A 13,846-nucleotide genomic window follows, 5' to 3' on the forward strand; every position below is an offset into this window, starting at 1 on the left:
TCATAGTTGTTGGGTTTTTTTTTACTATGGAGAGGAATTTAAAGTTGGTAAAAGCAGGTGGGGTGATGCAAGCAGGTATAGCAATATCCTTTTGCAGACCGAGCTTGGTTTCACTGGTAACAAAAACAGAAGTTCAAAAGATCTTTTGCCTTTTTTATTTGTTCTCTGGTAGACTCAGAGTTCAACAAAACTCATGGAAATTATTTTAAATCCTGTATGTTGTTTACATTTCCATGCAATCAAATATAAAACAGATAATATCCTTGCATTAGTGTATTAGAAGAAAAAAATTACAGTACTAAGTCTAACTTAAAATTTCAGTCAAACTGAAACATGGTAAGCAGCCTAGGGAAGGCAAATTCATTCAAAATAATTTTTTTTCCTCAGTACAAAGCATACTGGTGAAGTTAGTTACTTTATTTTAGTAATCTTTTCTCACATGCTGTTTAAAAAAAAAAACAACAACAAAAAACCAGCTATGAGTGATTGTAGTAGATTTAGAGCCATGGCTTAGTTAATACTGGAAGTACTTTTGAAGAAATAAAAGTGAAAAAAAAAAATAAAAATCTTAGGCAAAATACCTGAAAGTGATCTGGAAAAATTAGTGTCAACCAGTGAAACAGCCAGCACTCACCATGTCAATTAACAGAAGTTCTGGTTGGTTTTAGAGAACAGTATTTTTTAAAGCTTGATTTATGTGTCAGTATGTTTAAGGTTGCAGCCCCTTCAGATCTTGTCCACAGTAGGAAAAATCTTGGCTTTTTAGTAGTACAGGACCAGACTCCACCAGGAAAATGGTGCTCAGGTGGAAGCACTAGGTGGTACGTTTTGTTTAAATTGGAAAACAGATGACCTCCTTAACAGAATGAAGGCTCAGCTCCTGGCTGATAATTGCCACTCCTTTGATGTTACTTCTGCATTGTTTGTTGGAAGAGCAAGTGCTCTAGTATCTGTACAGCGGTAATAGTTTTCTGCAGTTGCCGTTATGTTTTACTTGTAATAATACAGGTAGTTTGGTGTTGGTGGTGTATCATAGCAAGAAGTTGTTGGGTCCATTCGTTCAGACAGTGGTTACATTTTTGTTAGGGCAGGGGGCTGACACCTGAATTTGCTGTGGGGTGCCTTCTTGAGGTGAAATAGATAGTTGATTTCATTCTTGAAACGATGCTGAGGCATTAGTGCTGGGCATGATGGCACTTGTTTCTGGAATGCCTTGAGTATCTCCTGGAATTTGTCACTGATCTCAGCACCTGTTTGACAGGAAACCCTGCCTGATTGCATTTCATCCTTACTGATGCACCTGTTTGAAAATCTTGTGAAATTCTTAAAAAGAGAGATCATGATATACAACCTAATTATTGGGCCACGTTATGTTCTTGAAATAGAGTATGGGTGGAAGTTTTTGTATTACTTTCTACCTGAGTCTGTGACTGTTTTCATGGTTTTTGCATGAGATGAGAGCACAGAGTTTTACCAACCTTTCCACAGTCTTAAAGCCTCAGTTTAAAAGGAAATTTCTAGCCTCTGTGAAAACAGGGACCTGCTTGCTATGCAGGTGCTTCAGGTGGAAAACATACTTAAAGACAGAAGGCAATGAGACTTGTGAGTTCAGTTCCTGGCTGTGGTGGTGAGCTCTTTGCTGTGATACAATGTCTTTGTGTCCCTGCATCTTTGCAATTGTGTTTATGTTAACATGGTATGTTGCATTTTCATCTTACTGAAGACCAAGTGTTCAGCCCTATGTGAACACATGGCAGGACTAACAGTGAGAAAGAATGAATGAGTTAGTGAGGAAGATGATGTAGTGAATGTCCTGTGGTAAGTTCAAAGCATTGCTTTGCTCTTGTGACTATGCTATTACACATGTTGCAAGGAACAAAGCAATTTCGTGTCAATTTAGTCAGGTTTTAGAAAGAAGAGCTATGAGCAGTTCCATTTTGCAAAGAAAAAGACAGAGCCTTTCAACGCCACTGCAGGAATTAGCATTGCTCTGGTAGTGGTGTGACTGTGCACGATGCAAGTGCTGAGAGTACTCACTTCTCCTGGCAGGGATAGCTGCTTTCAGTGCTGGGGATTGGGCATGGCCTATGTCTTCTGCTGTCTGGGTGCTCAGCTGTGCTAGAAATCCTGGTAGCGTATGGATGGAGATTCAGCTTTGCCTCTATGGTCATACTTCCTGAGCATACTTCCTTCTTTCTTTCACAGAAGATGATGACCAACTATGTGTTTGAATAGTAGCATCTAGGCTATTAGTTACAGGCTCCAGTTACACAGGAACAATCCTGATAAGTCACTACTAACACAGTGTGACACGCACAGCTTGGAACTCTCTGGAAAAGAGCTTTGCTACAGATATTGACAGTGTTTTTGAGCCCTGCCTGCTTGGGAGAGAACGGAAATGGACAGTCCTCAGAAACAGATAGGCCTGTCAGCCAGTCTCCTTTAGTGCCTTCCATCAATCCCTGGCCCTTTGTAATGTCGTATTGCCGTACTGAAGGTGTACAATAATTATGCTGTTGTTCCCAGTTCAATAACAGGGTGGAACTATGGTGCTATTTCCAGTCACAACTTTCTTGTGCTGTCTCTTTGGCTCATGAGACTTCTTCAAATTTGTATTTGTTTACAAGGAAGTTGGAGAAAATTTTATTTGCTCAATACAATGTTGTCCAGATTGCAAAGTACTTTTTTTTTTCCTCATACTGTGCTCCCTTAATTTAAATTACATTTTGAATGTGCAGTCTAGCATATGTGGAGAAGATTACTTAATGATTCGCCATGCCTTTTATCTCAAAGTAAGAGCATGAAAATAACAACGTAGTTGTCGGAAGAAGGAATGGATTAATGAATAAACAGGGATAAGTGAACATGATTAATGAATTCAGCAGAAGTGCTGTGGGAGGTAATCATAGTTAAATGGGACTTTTGGCAGTGAATTTCAAAACAATTATCTAGGTTTAGACTGCATTTTACAAGAGGGAGGTTATTCCTTTGCTTCCAGAGGACCTTTGCCTTATGTCATGGTGGAAGTACATACTCTGGAACTCCTTTATCACCCAGGGTTTCCTTTTCCTTTTCAAGAGCAGGAATAAGGAGCAGCTGGCAATGGGTGACTTATCTTCTTTTGGAATACATGAGATTTTGTCTACATGCTTTTGTGGAAATGTTTTTTAGTGATCAGTGGAATATCCCAGACATGCCAAAGCATTTGAAGCTCAGCCTCTTTGCTGAACTAGTTCTGTAAAGATGAATGGAGCCAAGGAAAGAACATCTCTCTAATAATTCATGTGAAAGGAGACTACAGCAATCAAAGATACAAGTCGTTTCTTACGATTTCTTTTTCTTCTGGATTCATAATTCTCCCTATTGTTTTTTAGCATTATTACTCTGACAAATGTGGATGCCATAGCATAGTGCTTTAGATCATTCCTGGTCAGATTCTAGTTGAACTAGATGTAAGCAGTGTTTTTAAACAGTTGAGTTATCTTCTCTATAACATTGGTTGAAACTAGATGATCATTATGGTCCTTTTCAACTCAGGCCATTCTATGATTCTATGATTCTGTGATTCTTAACCTCCTTAAGTCAAGATATATAATTGAGTATTCTGAGGAATACTTGCATCCTCTGGATATCAACTTAAAGATACCCTGTAGAGAAGACATTAATAAGGAAAAAGATGATTACAAGAATCAAGGAGAAAAATCTGAACTCTAATGTTCTCTTTAAAAACAGTCATGAGAGAGTCATAAAATCACAGAATCATAGAATGGCCTGGGTTGAAAAGGACACAATGATCATCTAGTTTCAACCCCCCTGCTATGTGCAGAGTTGCCAACCACCAGACCAGGCTGCCCAGAGCCACATCCAGCCTGGCCTTGAATGTCTCCAGGGATGGGGCATCCACAACCTCCTTGGGCAACCTATTCCAATGCGTCACGACCCTTTGTGAAAAACTTCCTCCTAATATCTAACCTAAATCTCCCCTGTCCTGGTTTAAGACCATTCACCTTTGTCCTATCACTCCCATCCTTGTTAACAGTCGTTCCCCTTCCTGTTGATATGCTCCTTTCAAGTACTGGAAGGCCATAATGAGGTTTCCCCAGAGCCTTCTCTTTTCCAAGCTAAACAAGCTCAGTTCCCTCAACCTTTCTTCATAGGAGAAGTGCTCCAGCCCTCTGATCATCTTAGTGGCCATCCTCTGGACCTGCCCCAAGAGCTCCATATCCTTCTTGTACTAGTTACTTCTTGTACAGTAACAATAACTATTGTGAAATACCTTCTTCTATCACATTATGCTCCTTTTCATAGGCCTGGCGTACTTTTTTTTTTTTGGTCCTTTAATGGTTTCTTTCATGAAATCCATAGAGATTTAGAGACCAAATCATGACAAGCTTTTTCTTTCTCTCCTGAAAGAGGCCAAAGAGTGCAGTAAAGAGTTGTCTGAAAATAAAGAGGAGCGCGTGCATGTTTACAGGAGAATCTGCTTAATTTCAACAGTATTTTTTTTAATGAGAGATATGTGTGGTCTGATTTTATTTTATTTTTTTAATCCAGCCATTGTGCTGGAAATGCTTTCAATTTTACAAGAGTTCAGATTTAATACTTCCTCCAATATTTGCTTCTTCCAGCACATACAATGTTTCCTAGCCTGCTTCTTGTTAGGGAGTAGGCTATTTTCTTTATTCACAGCAAGCTGTAGACCAGTTTTATCAGTGAGTTGATAATGTTAAATTTTCTTGCTTCTTCCTGAAAATGTTTTACTGAATTGAAAAACTTTGTAATTTGACACTACATCCAATCGTAAAGAAATTATTTCTCTAGTCTGTTTTCCTCCTACACATCTAGCATATGCAGTCCTTCTGTTTTCTGTAGTCTTGGGGAAGTAGGGTGGAATGTTCTTTTGGAGTGTAAAAGAAGAGGTGAGAACATGGAGATGAAATGGAGATGCTGTTCGGAACAAACAGCTGCATATGTTTCTCCTTACTCTGAGAAACCTGTGAGACTAGCCTGCTCCATATTGAGGAACAGAATGTGCATGTGAAGCTTGGTGCGGGTAATAAGACCTTGCTACCTTACAACATGATGAGTTGCAGGTGAGTTATGGAATGAGAATGGTCCTGGAGTGCTTTAGAGGGAGAATTTTGAGTAGGAGAGCCTGCTGAATGGAAGGGGATTTCTTTGCAGTTTCTCTTTCTTTCAGTTTGTAGAATGACCCCTATTCACCCAGCCATACTGTCCATTTCATGGTGAGCTAGTAGCAGTGTTGATCAGACATAGGGCATCCTTAACTGCAGGAGATAACACATAAGCAATTAATTTCTCTTTTCCTTCTTTTGTTGCCATTCTTATAGAGGTAGTGGCCTTAAGTTGCACCAAGGGAGAGTTCAGATAGGAGATTAGAAAAAAAGATTTTTTTTCTCTGAGGAAGTGATGAGGCATTGGCACAGGCTGCCCAGGGAGGTGGTGGAGTTACCATCATTGGGGCTGCTCAAAAATTGTGTAGATGAGGCACTGAGGAACATGGGTTAGTGGGTGTGGTGGCAGTTGGACTAAATGATCTTAGTGGTCTTTTCCACCCTTAATGGTTCTGTGATTCTATGGTTATCAGTGAAATGTTTTATGTGTGCTAAATATATATTTTGTTCTCTCCATTTTGCCCGTAAAATCAATTCTACCAGATATGAATTCCTTTTGTGACCTGTGTAACCTCTGTGTTCATAGCATGGGTGCTTTGCTACCATCTTCTCTGCTTTTAGAGGATGACAATATTACAGCTCACTTCTTTCTGCTGCTGTCCTTCATGGTATTCAGATGCCCTTCAAAACTGATCCAAGCTGTGCCCCAGCATCATCAAAACACCGGTTACTGCTGTTGTCTGTCTTGGCTGATCCCAAGTTCACATAACCTCTAAAGGGAGGCAGCACATAGCATGGGCTGGGTAGCCAGCTAAGACCAAGTGCTGTGTTTTACTGAGCTCTATTTCTCGTCTGTAGAAAGAGAGTGGCAACAACTCAGACTATGGATAGTGTGGCTCTGAGATGGGCACTGGGGATGAGAGGCAGTTGTCTGCAGAAACACGTTGAACGAGCACAAGTCTGTGTGGCTGAGGTGAGGATGTGCAACTTAAGCATGTGAGCTCTATTCACAGCTATGCCCTGGCTGGTCTTGAGCACACAGTACCCAGTGGTCTGCCTCAGCTGTGTCCTGCACTTAGCTTACAGTCCTTGATCATTTTCCTTCCAAAAGAGCTCACCTGGATCCATTTATAAAAGAGTCTGGATGAAAAAAAACAGTCTGATTGTTCATTTATTTATTAAACTACTTTTGTGAATTAAATTATCTTTACCAATGCAAAATTAGAGATGTTGATGAACTGAACTCCACAGCTGCAAAACGTGTAGTGCCTCTCACTGCTGAAAGTGATATTTCCTGTAAGACTGCACAATTTGGAGGGAGACAGTTTGGTGGGATGTGAGCACTTCCTATGCTATATATAGGACAAATGAGGATCACTTTCAGTCTCAAAGGAATACATTCCTGATTTCTTGAGGAAGTAATAGTATCTCTTGCATGATTCTCAGTGAGTTTTATTCTTGCTGATGATGTCTCTTCACACACAAAGTTTGATTTGGTTGTTAACAAGTGAGTGTGCTTCTTGCAGCACATAGACATGTAGGGAGCTATTAATAGCCTCAGAGGAGCATTACTGTATGTAAGGTCACAGAGGTCCTTGCAGCTTTAGATTTGTTTCCATCTTCCCCTTTATACTTGCCTAGCAATGTGGCAGACTGTAGGTTGAACAGCAGGGTTTGTGAGGAGGGGAACTACTGATTTATTCAAGACTCCTTATGCACTGAAGTAAGGATGATTCACTAAATGTGGTTCCATAGGGACAGAGGTCTGGAGGTGACATCTCAAGAGTTGCATGCTTTTCCCTCATTTTGCCCCTTGCACATTTCATCCTCTGTGTTTCTGAGCCTTGTTTATGCTGCTGCAAGACAGAAACTAGTCAAGGAAGTGCAGGTAATTGAATATGCTGGCCCAGTTGCTCACTTTTACAAGCTTAAGAACAAATACCAACCAACTGTTGTGTTCACCACTTTGTTCATCTAATTATGTGTGCTGAGAAACTGCACGTGTAAATGGAAACAACAGAGCTGACAATTTGATTCACATTGAGATTGAATGAGAATGTTTCCTCCTGTTATTTTTAAATACTAGGGAAAAGAAATAGCAGCCAATGGTCTCACTCAGATTTAGAGATACGACTGTAAAGAAAGCAGGGAGCTATTGTGAATTTGTTGTTGTGCACTGTGTGGGAGAGTTTGACAACTTTGTCAACAAAGAGAAGATTTTGGAGAAGGCCCATTTCACAGTTTGAAGTGACAAGTTCTACATACAAAAGTAATTTTCTGTGGCGTGTGTCTTAAGGGCGCTGCAAAGCTGAGCATGTTGTACCTGCTGAGCCACATGCTTGACTTTAATAATGGTTGGGACCGAAAGAGGTAAGTGAGTGGATGCTGTGGCAGACTTGAACTGTTCTTGGAGCATCCAGAAGAAGCAGCTGGAACGTTTGGGCTGATATTGAGCTGTAGATTATTGGAGAGAGTTAGAAAAACCATCTGAGAAGAGATGCATAGCTACAGAACAAAAAGTAGATAAAGGGAGCTGTACCAGTGTGCCTCTAGGAGGGAGTGGAGAGTGGTCTCCAGAGACTTATTGATACCTTCAGTTTTTCTAGCATATCAGGCAATTTGCTTTTTTTCAAGTTAATAATTACTCTCTTGAAGAAAATGTATCTGCTGTGCTGGCCAGGGTACATGCAAGTAAAAGACACTGAAAAAATTCTCTAAACTCCAATTTATGGGTTCCTGAATCTGAGTCCATAGACAAATAATCTACAAGGTGATTTGAAGTGATTTGCAGTCAGTCTTGAAAGTAGTGCTGCACACAAAACAAGTAGCATTTGATTGAAGGTTGAAAGGGTAGAGGCTTTTGACAGTAATAAGCAGTATGTTGAGTGCTGCTGCTCTAGTGGAACAAGAGTAAAGCTGAGCTAGTTACAAGAGACCAGGAAGACAGTGTTGCCTTTGATTCCAAGGAATGGTTACAGTTCCTGTATCCTGAAGCAAATGAATTTATGTGTTAAATCATTTGGTGTTTCTGTTGCGACAGGATTTCCTGTCCCAGAGTTATTTCTTTATAAAGCTCTGTCTCATTCTATGTTTTCACTGCTTGCTAAAAGTACTTATCTGTCCAGAAGCACATAAACATGTGATTCATTTTCTTGGGAAAATCCATTTTCTGCTCACTGCTAGAGTACAGTCATTTTCCATCCATTTTGCTTTCTAAAAGCTGCTGCTTTCTCTCTCCTTCATATGTTGCCTGACTAACATGGATATCATTTCCATTTTTTTTTTCATTAGGTGAGACAAGCATTTGAACAGCGGGCATTACAGGCATCATCCAGATGTGGGGACAAAGTGCAGTGATGAGGGGGAGAATTAATTACCCTACTAAAATTATTTTGTTTTGTTTCTATCATTTTGCATCCCATGATTGTATTTCAACTAACAAGCAATTTCTGTCATTGACCTACATGCTTCAACTGTTCGTTAAGTTTTTGCCACACACTGTCATAATCACTAACAACTGCTTCAGTTTGAAGGTAATTCTGTTTATTTTCTGGTTCATGCTTCAGGAAAAATTAAAACTTGATGCTGAGAGGGAAAAACTAGAGAGGCTTCAGGAGCTTTACTCCGAGCAGAAGACGCAGCTTGATAATTGCCCTGAGTCCATGAGGGAACAATTACAGCAGCAGCTGAAGAGGGTCAGTAGCCAGTTTCAAGATTAACTTTTTTGTTGTTGATTTTAGAGTTAAGTCTAACATATTCCGCTTCAGATATCCTACGAGGTGCCTGAAGATATTTGCGCCAAAGTTTCCTTTTTGTAGAATGCTTGCAATAAATATTTTGAATAGTGGCAACCAAGTAGAGTGCAAATGGATGGATTAGAAGGCATTCTGTGTTGAATGTTTCTAAAGCTTTGGGCTACTTACCTGTAATTAGCACCTTAGGCCTGCAAGATTGCAAGGAGAGTCTTGGAATGGTGATGTTTAGATGGGTAGTAGAGCATTGCTCTTTTATTCTGCTCGCACAGATAATAATGAACATTGGCTAGTGAGATGAACCATTTTAACACTTTACTAGCAATATTGTTTAATTTTGTTTTATGTACTCTTCCTTTGCGTTGCTCTAAATTGCTGTCTCACAGCATGGATAACATCCTTTCTTCAGTACATGACTTAGCTGTTGGGCCGAACTGTGCTTTGAATTTTTCATTGTGAAGATTATATCACTTATTTTAACGGTTTTATTTTTCCTACATTTTCATCAGTTTCATATTAGTTGCTGTTTTTTTTTTTTTAATCTTTGCATGAAGTCTACTTGCAACTTGGTTTTATTATATATAATTTGCAACAGGAAACATTACAGTATTGTCAGTTAAGGTACATTTATTTTCTGTGGAAGATTTTAATATCAATATTAAATAGGTTATGCAGCATATATAGTTGGCTATAACAGGGGGAGCTTCAATACAAAGCTTCAATATTGTGAGTTCAAGATAACATCTGAAAGTGAAACTTTTGTTGAGCATTTTTATATCAGTAATAAGATTTTTAATAGCAGTGACCGTAAAAAGTCTTTTGTTTTATAGAACACTTTTAAAAAAATGTATAATAATGAGATTGTTTTATTTATAGAATTTTGTTTTTTTTTTTAAGGAGCCTGAAGTCCAACTTCAGAAAATACAAGTTTAAATTCTTCTGTAGAAACTAAGATGTTTGTTTGCTGCCTTTGAGACATATAAGGATTTTTTGTATGTTACGTTTAAAAACAAAAACAAAAGCAAATGAAAAAGAAATCTTAGACAGTAACTCATAAGTTTTAAAAGAAATCCTTTCCTGTGCAGTCATTTATGAGGGCTGCTCAGAAAGTAATGCCTCCTCTTTTATTATGTTGGCTCATGATGTCAGAGATGGATGTTGGTGGTACAGCAGAAGCTCAACCTTCCCACAAATGCCCCCTCACGTGTTGTTGCTGTGCAACAGATGGCAGCAGAGGGGCAGTCTGACAAAACAGCATCTGACAGGGAAATGTGGGGGAAGAAAGGTGTGACACCGAATTCCTCAGTGTGGAAAAATTGCACCTATTGATGTTCATCAGCACTTGTTGAATATTTCTGGAGACCAAACAGTGGGTGTAGCACAGTGAGGCAGTGGGTTGTGTGTTTCAGCAGTGGCGACAGTAGTGTGAAAGACAAGCCATGTTCCAGATGTCCATGCAGCTGTCACATACAAAATGAACAGCATCTTTATCAGTTCATCTGCTTGAACTGGCAGATTACAACCAGGGAACTATGTATGGAACTGAATATGGGCTTCAAAATGTTGGAAATAGTAGCAACACTGGAATATTGGAAATAACTTTGAATGCTCACACAGGAACAGAAAGAGCTGTATATGAGCTTGTCAGGACTTACTGAATGAATACGAGGCTGAATGTGACAGCTTCCTGGATTACATCATTACTGTTGATGAGATGATGAGATCTGGTGTTATCACTATGAGCAGGAGTCAAGTTGGCAGCCGGTGAAATGGTGGCATGTGAAAAAGTTCAAGATACAGCCCACAGTGGGTAAAATGATGTGCACTATCTTTTTGTGATAAGAATCATGGAATCATTAAGGTTAGAAAAGACTCATCTAGTCCAACATCTAGTCACCACCATGCCCACTAAACCATGTCCTTAAGTGCCACATCTGCCCTTTTCTTGAAAACCTGGAGGGACAGCGACTCCCTGGGCAGCCTGTTCCAATGCCTCACTATTCTCTCTGAGAAGAGTATTTTCCTGATACCCAACCTAACCCTCCACTGACGCAACTCTGTGCGTCATTCTGTCAGCCATTCTGTCTTGTCCTATTGCTGTTGCCTGGGAGAAGAGATCAACCACCACTTCACCACAACCTCCTTTCAGGGAGTTTTAGAGAACAATAAAGTCTCTTCCCCTGAGTCTCCTCCAGACCAAACAATCTCAGTTCCCTCAGCCACTCCCTATAAGACTTTTGCTCCAGACCCTTCTCCAACTTTGCTGCCTTTCTCTGGACGTACTCTAAGGCCTCAGTGTGTTGTAGTGAGGGGCCCAAAACTGAACATAGTACTCAAGGTGGCCTCACAAGTACCAAGTACAGAGAAATGATCACCTCCCTGCTCCTGCTGGCAACACTATTTCTGATACGAGCCAAGATGCCATTGGCTTTCATGGTCATCTTGACACACTACTGACTAATGTTCTGCCATCTGTTGACTAATACCTCCAGATACTTTTACTCCACACAGCTTTTCAGTCTTCTGGATGCTTCTGGATTTCCTGGAACCTGGGCAAACCATCAGCGTTGACAGCTACATTGCAATGCTGACTAAGCTGAAGGCTTGAACTTGCAGGCTCAGACATGAGAAGACAGCCTTTCTCTTGCAACATGATAACATCATGCCCCAACTGGAAGACTGTGGAGCACATTGCCAGTCTTGGCTGGACTGTCCTACCACACGCACCATATAGAATGAATTTCGTGCCTTCTGACTTCCATCTGTTTGGGCCAATCAAAGATGTAACATGGGTATCATTTTCCTGGCAATGTCACTGTCACAGCAGCTGTGAAACAATGAGTCACCTCTGCTTGTGCAGACTTTTTCTAGCGTGATGTGCAGTCTCTTATTGATCGTTAGCAAAAATGCATAATGGTGGAGACTGTGTTGAAAAATAGTGTTTTGTAGCCAAGAATTTGCTCTATCAAATAGTGTTCTTGTACTCTTTGTATCAATTGTAATTTCTATGGAAAGACATTGCTTTCAAAGTGACTGACTTACTTGACAGTGTTAATTCATGAGAAATTGCAATCTTATAGCTATGGGATGGTAGTAAATCCTTTTCCACTATTGACTACCAAGAGACTTTTAGAAATCTGTTTCATTATATATCAGGAGTTGGACTCAATCTTTATGGGTCCCTTCCAACTCAGAATATTCCATGATTCTTTTTTTTTTTTTTTTTTTTCCACTCAGGCTGGCTTAATATCAATTTTGGATTTCAAAGTGGGACAAAACTTGAAATGTGGGGTGCAGTTTGATGTAAAATTGCTTCTGTTGCATATTATTCTATACCAGTTGTAGTGGGAGTTAGCTGAGGCTGCTGTGCTTGCAGTAGTAGAAGTTTTCGCCGAAGTTGTGCACAGTATTGTGATATCAAGGGTGAGAAAAGTTATGACTTCTTTGTAAGCATTCTATCCAAAATAGAAAAAAAATATCTCCCCCAAGAATAGGGAGTGTAGAATTAAATACTTAAACTTGAGAGACCATATGTTGCAGTATTTTATTGCCAGAGTAGTAGATGTGTAGGTGTTGAATTTTTGTTTTAACTCTTGGACTTGGGTAACTTTGAGATTTGTGCCCAGGGAGAGAGCAGCATATTTCCTTGTAGCATCTGACTGCGGTGTGGGTCTGGAGTTTGGGCTGAGATGGGAAGCAGGCAGTTAACAACATCTGTGTAGAGTATTGATTGTTGGGTTGCTTCCCAGTGCCTATCACACTTTTTGTGCTGGACAGGGGGAACACTTCATTAAAGCCTGATGAAACCTGAGGGCTTCTTGAAGGCACTCGGGGAAAGCAGTAATCTTTCTGATGCCTTATGTAAAACTTACTTCCATAATGCATTTATGCATTTATATGTATTTATTATGCATAAATGGAGGATGAGACTAGATGCCTAGATTCCTGCAAAGATCTGAAAAGATAGTGTCAGTTGCTAAGAAATATGTAACTATTCAGAAAAAAATCTAATTTTTACAGATTTTGTGGGACTCTGGATGGAAGGACTTGGTACTCTGCCACTGAATTTTGTCCAGTGCCATGACAAGTAGTAGTAATGCTGGAGAAGTCTGTGATTTCAAAGTCCAATATAGAAATTAAGAGTTTTTTAAGTTACAGTATTTTAATGTAAGTTTGTTTTAGTAAAAGGGGCAGGAGTGGAGGTACTCTCTTCTTTGTTCAGAAAGTCATTACCTACAATGAGTACAATCATTCTACAAATCCTATGCAGCTTTTTGGCTGTCAGTTGCCTTCTTTGGAATCTGTCTCATCTTCTGCCCAAATAACAATTTATTTGATACCAAGTAGCCTGAACTTCCTGATTTTCATACCTCATCAAGACCCATCCGTTTATTTTAAAAACTGATTGTGGATGGCAGGTGTGAATGAGGTGATTCTGTACTGGAGGTAACTGCTTTCTTGTCAATTGTAGCCCATGTCTTTACTTTGGATCTCTTTGCTATCTACTTCAAGTGAAAGGCAAATAATGGAATATTTGGAAAATAATGAGAATATGTTGATATTTTATATCGTTTTTTGAATTCATCAGCTTTTGTATCTTGCCTGATAAATTGAAAGCTGGTTTTTAAAAGCCTTTGTGAAGGCTTCTGTGCGCATCATCAGTCACTCACTATTCTTTGCCTTAGGTTGAAATGAGCAGAGGACTAAGCTTGCAGTTTTCCACAGTAAAAAATTGTTACAGGTCATGTATGAAAACCTGTATCAAATTATGTTCAATGTCTCTATTTTAGAGAGCTTTAATATTTAATAATACTGTGGTTATTAAAAATTCTTTTTTCTTCAGAAATCTGGAAGTAGGGATTTATGTTATGAATGCACACATGTTTCGCAAGAAAGATTGTTACTCAGTTCTTGTGCTAAAAAGCACTGAACGTTTTGTCTCATCCTCCGTAAGTGAAG

At 39.5% G+C, this 13,846-nt stretch overlaps 1 protein-coding gene across 7 annotated transcripts in view; it reads left to right on the plus strand.

Annotated features, from left to right (window-relative positions):
* Positions 1 to 13,846, plus strand: part of PHLDB2 (pleckstrin homology like domain family B member 2) — a 68,840-nt gene that overhangs the window by 26,477 nt on the left and 28,517 nt on the right. For 5 of the 7 annotated variants that reach the window (XM_085239617.1, XM_085239605.1, XM_085239629.1 and 2 more), the window contains one exon: positions 8,702 to 8,830. The exons of the other annotated variants lie outside the window; for them this stretch is intronic. In XM_085239617.1, the coding sequence (XP_085095743.1) occupies positions 8,702 to 8,830 (129 nt within the window). The remainder of the gene's footprint in view (positions 1 to 8,701; positions 8,831 to 13,846) is intronic. 7 annotated transcript variants of the gene reach the window in all.

This window comes from Meleagris gallopavo, chromosome 1 (genome assembly GCF_905368555.1).
Source record: "Meleagris gallopavo chromosome 1, MGAL_WU_HG_1.1, whole genome shotgun sequence".
Classification (NCBI taxonomy): Eukaryota; Metazoa; Chordata; class Aves; order Galliformes; family Phasianidae; genus Meleagris; species Meleagris gallopavo.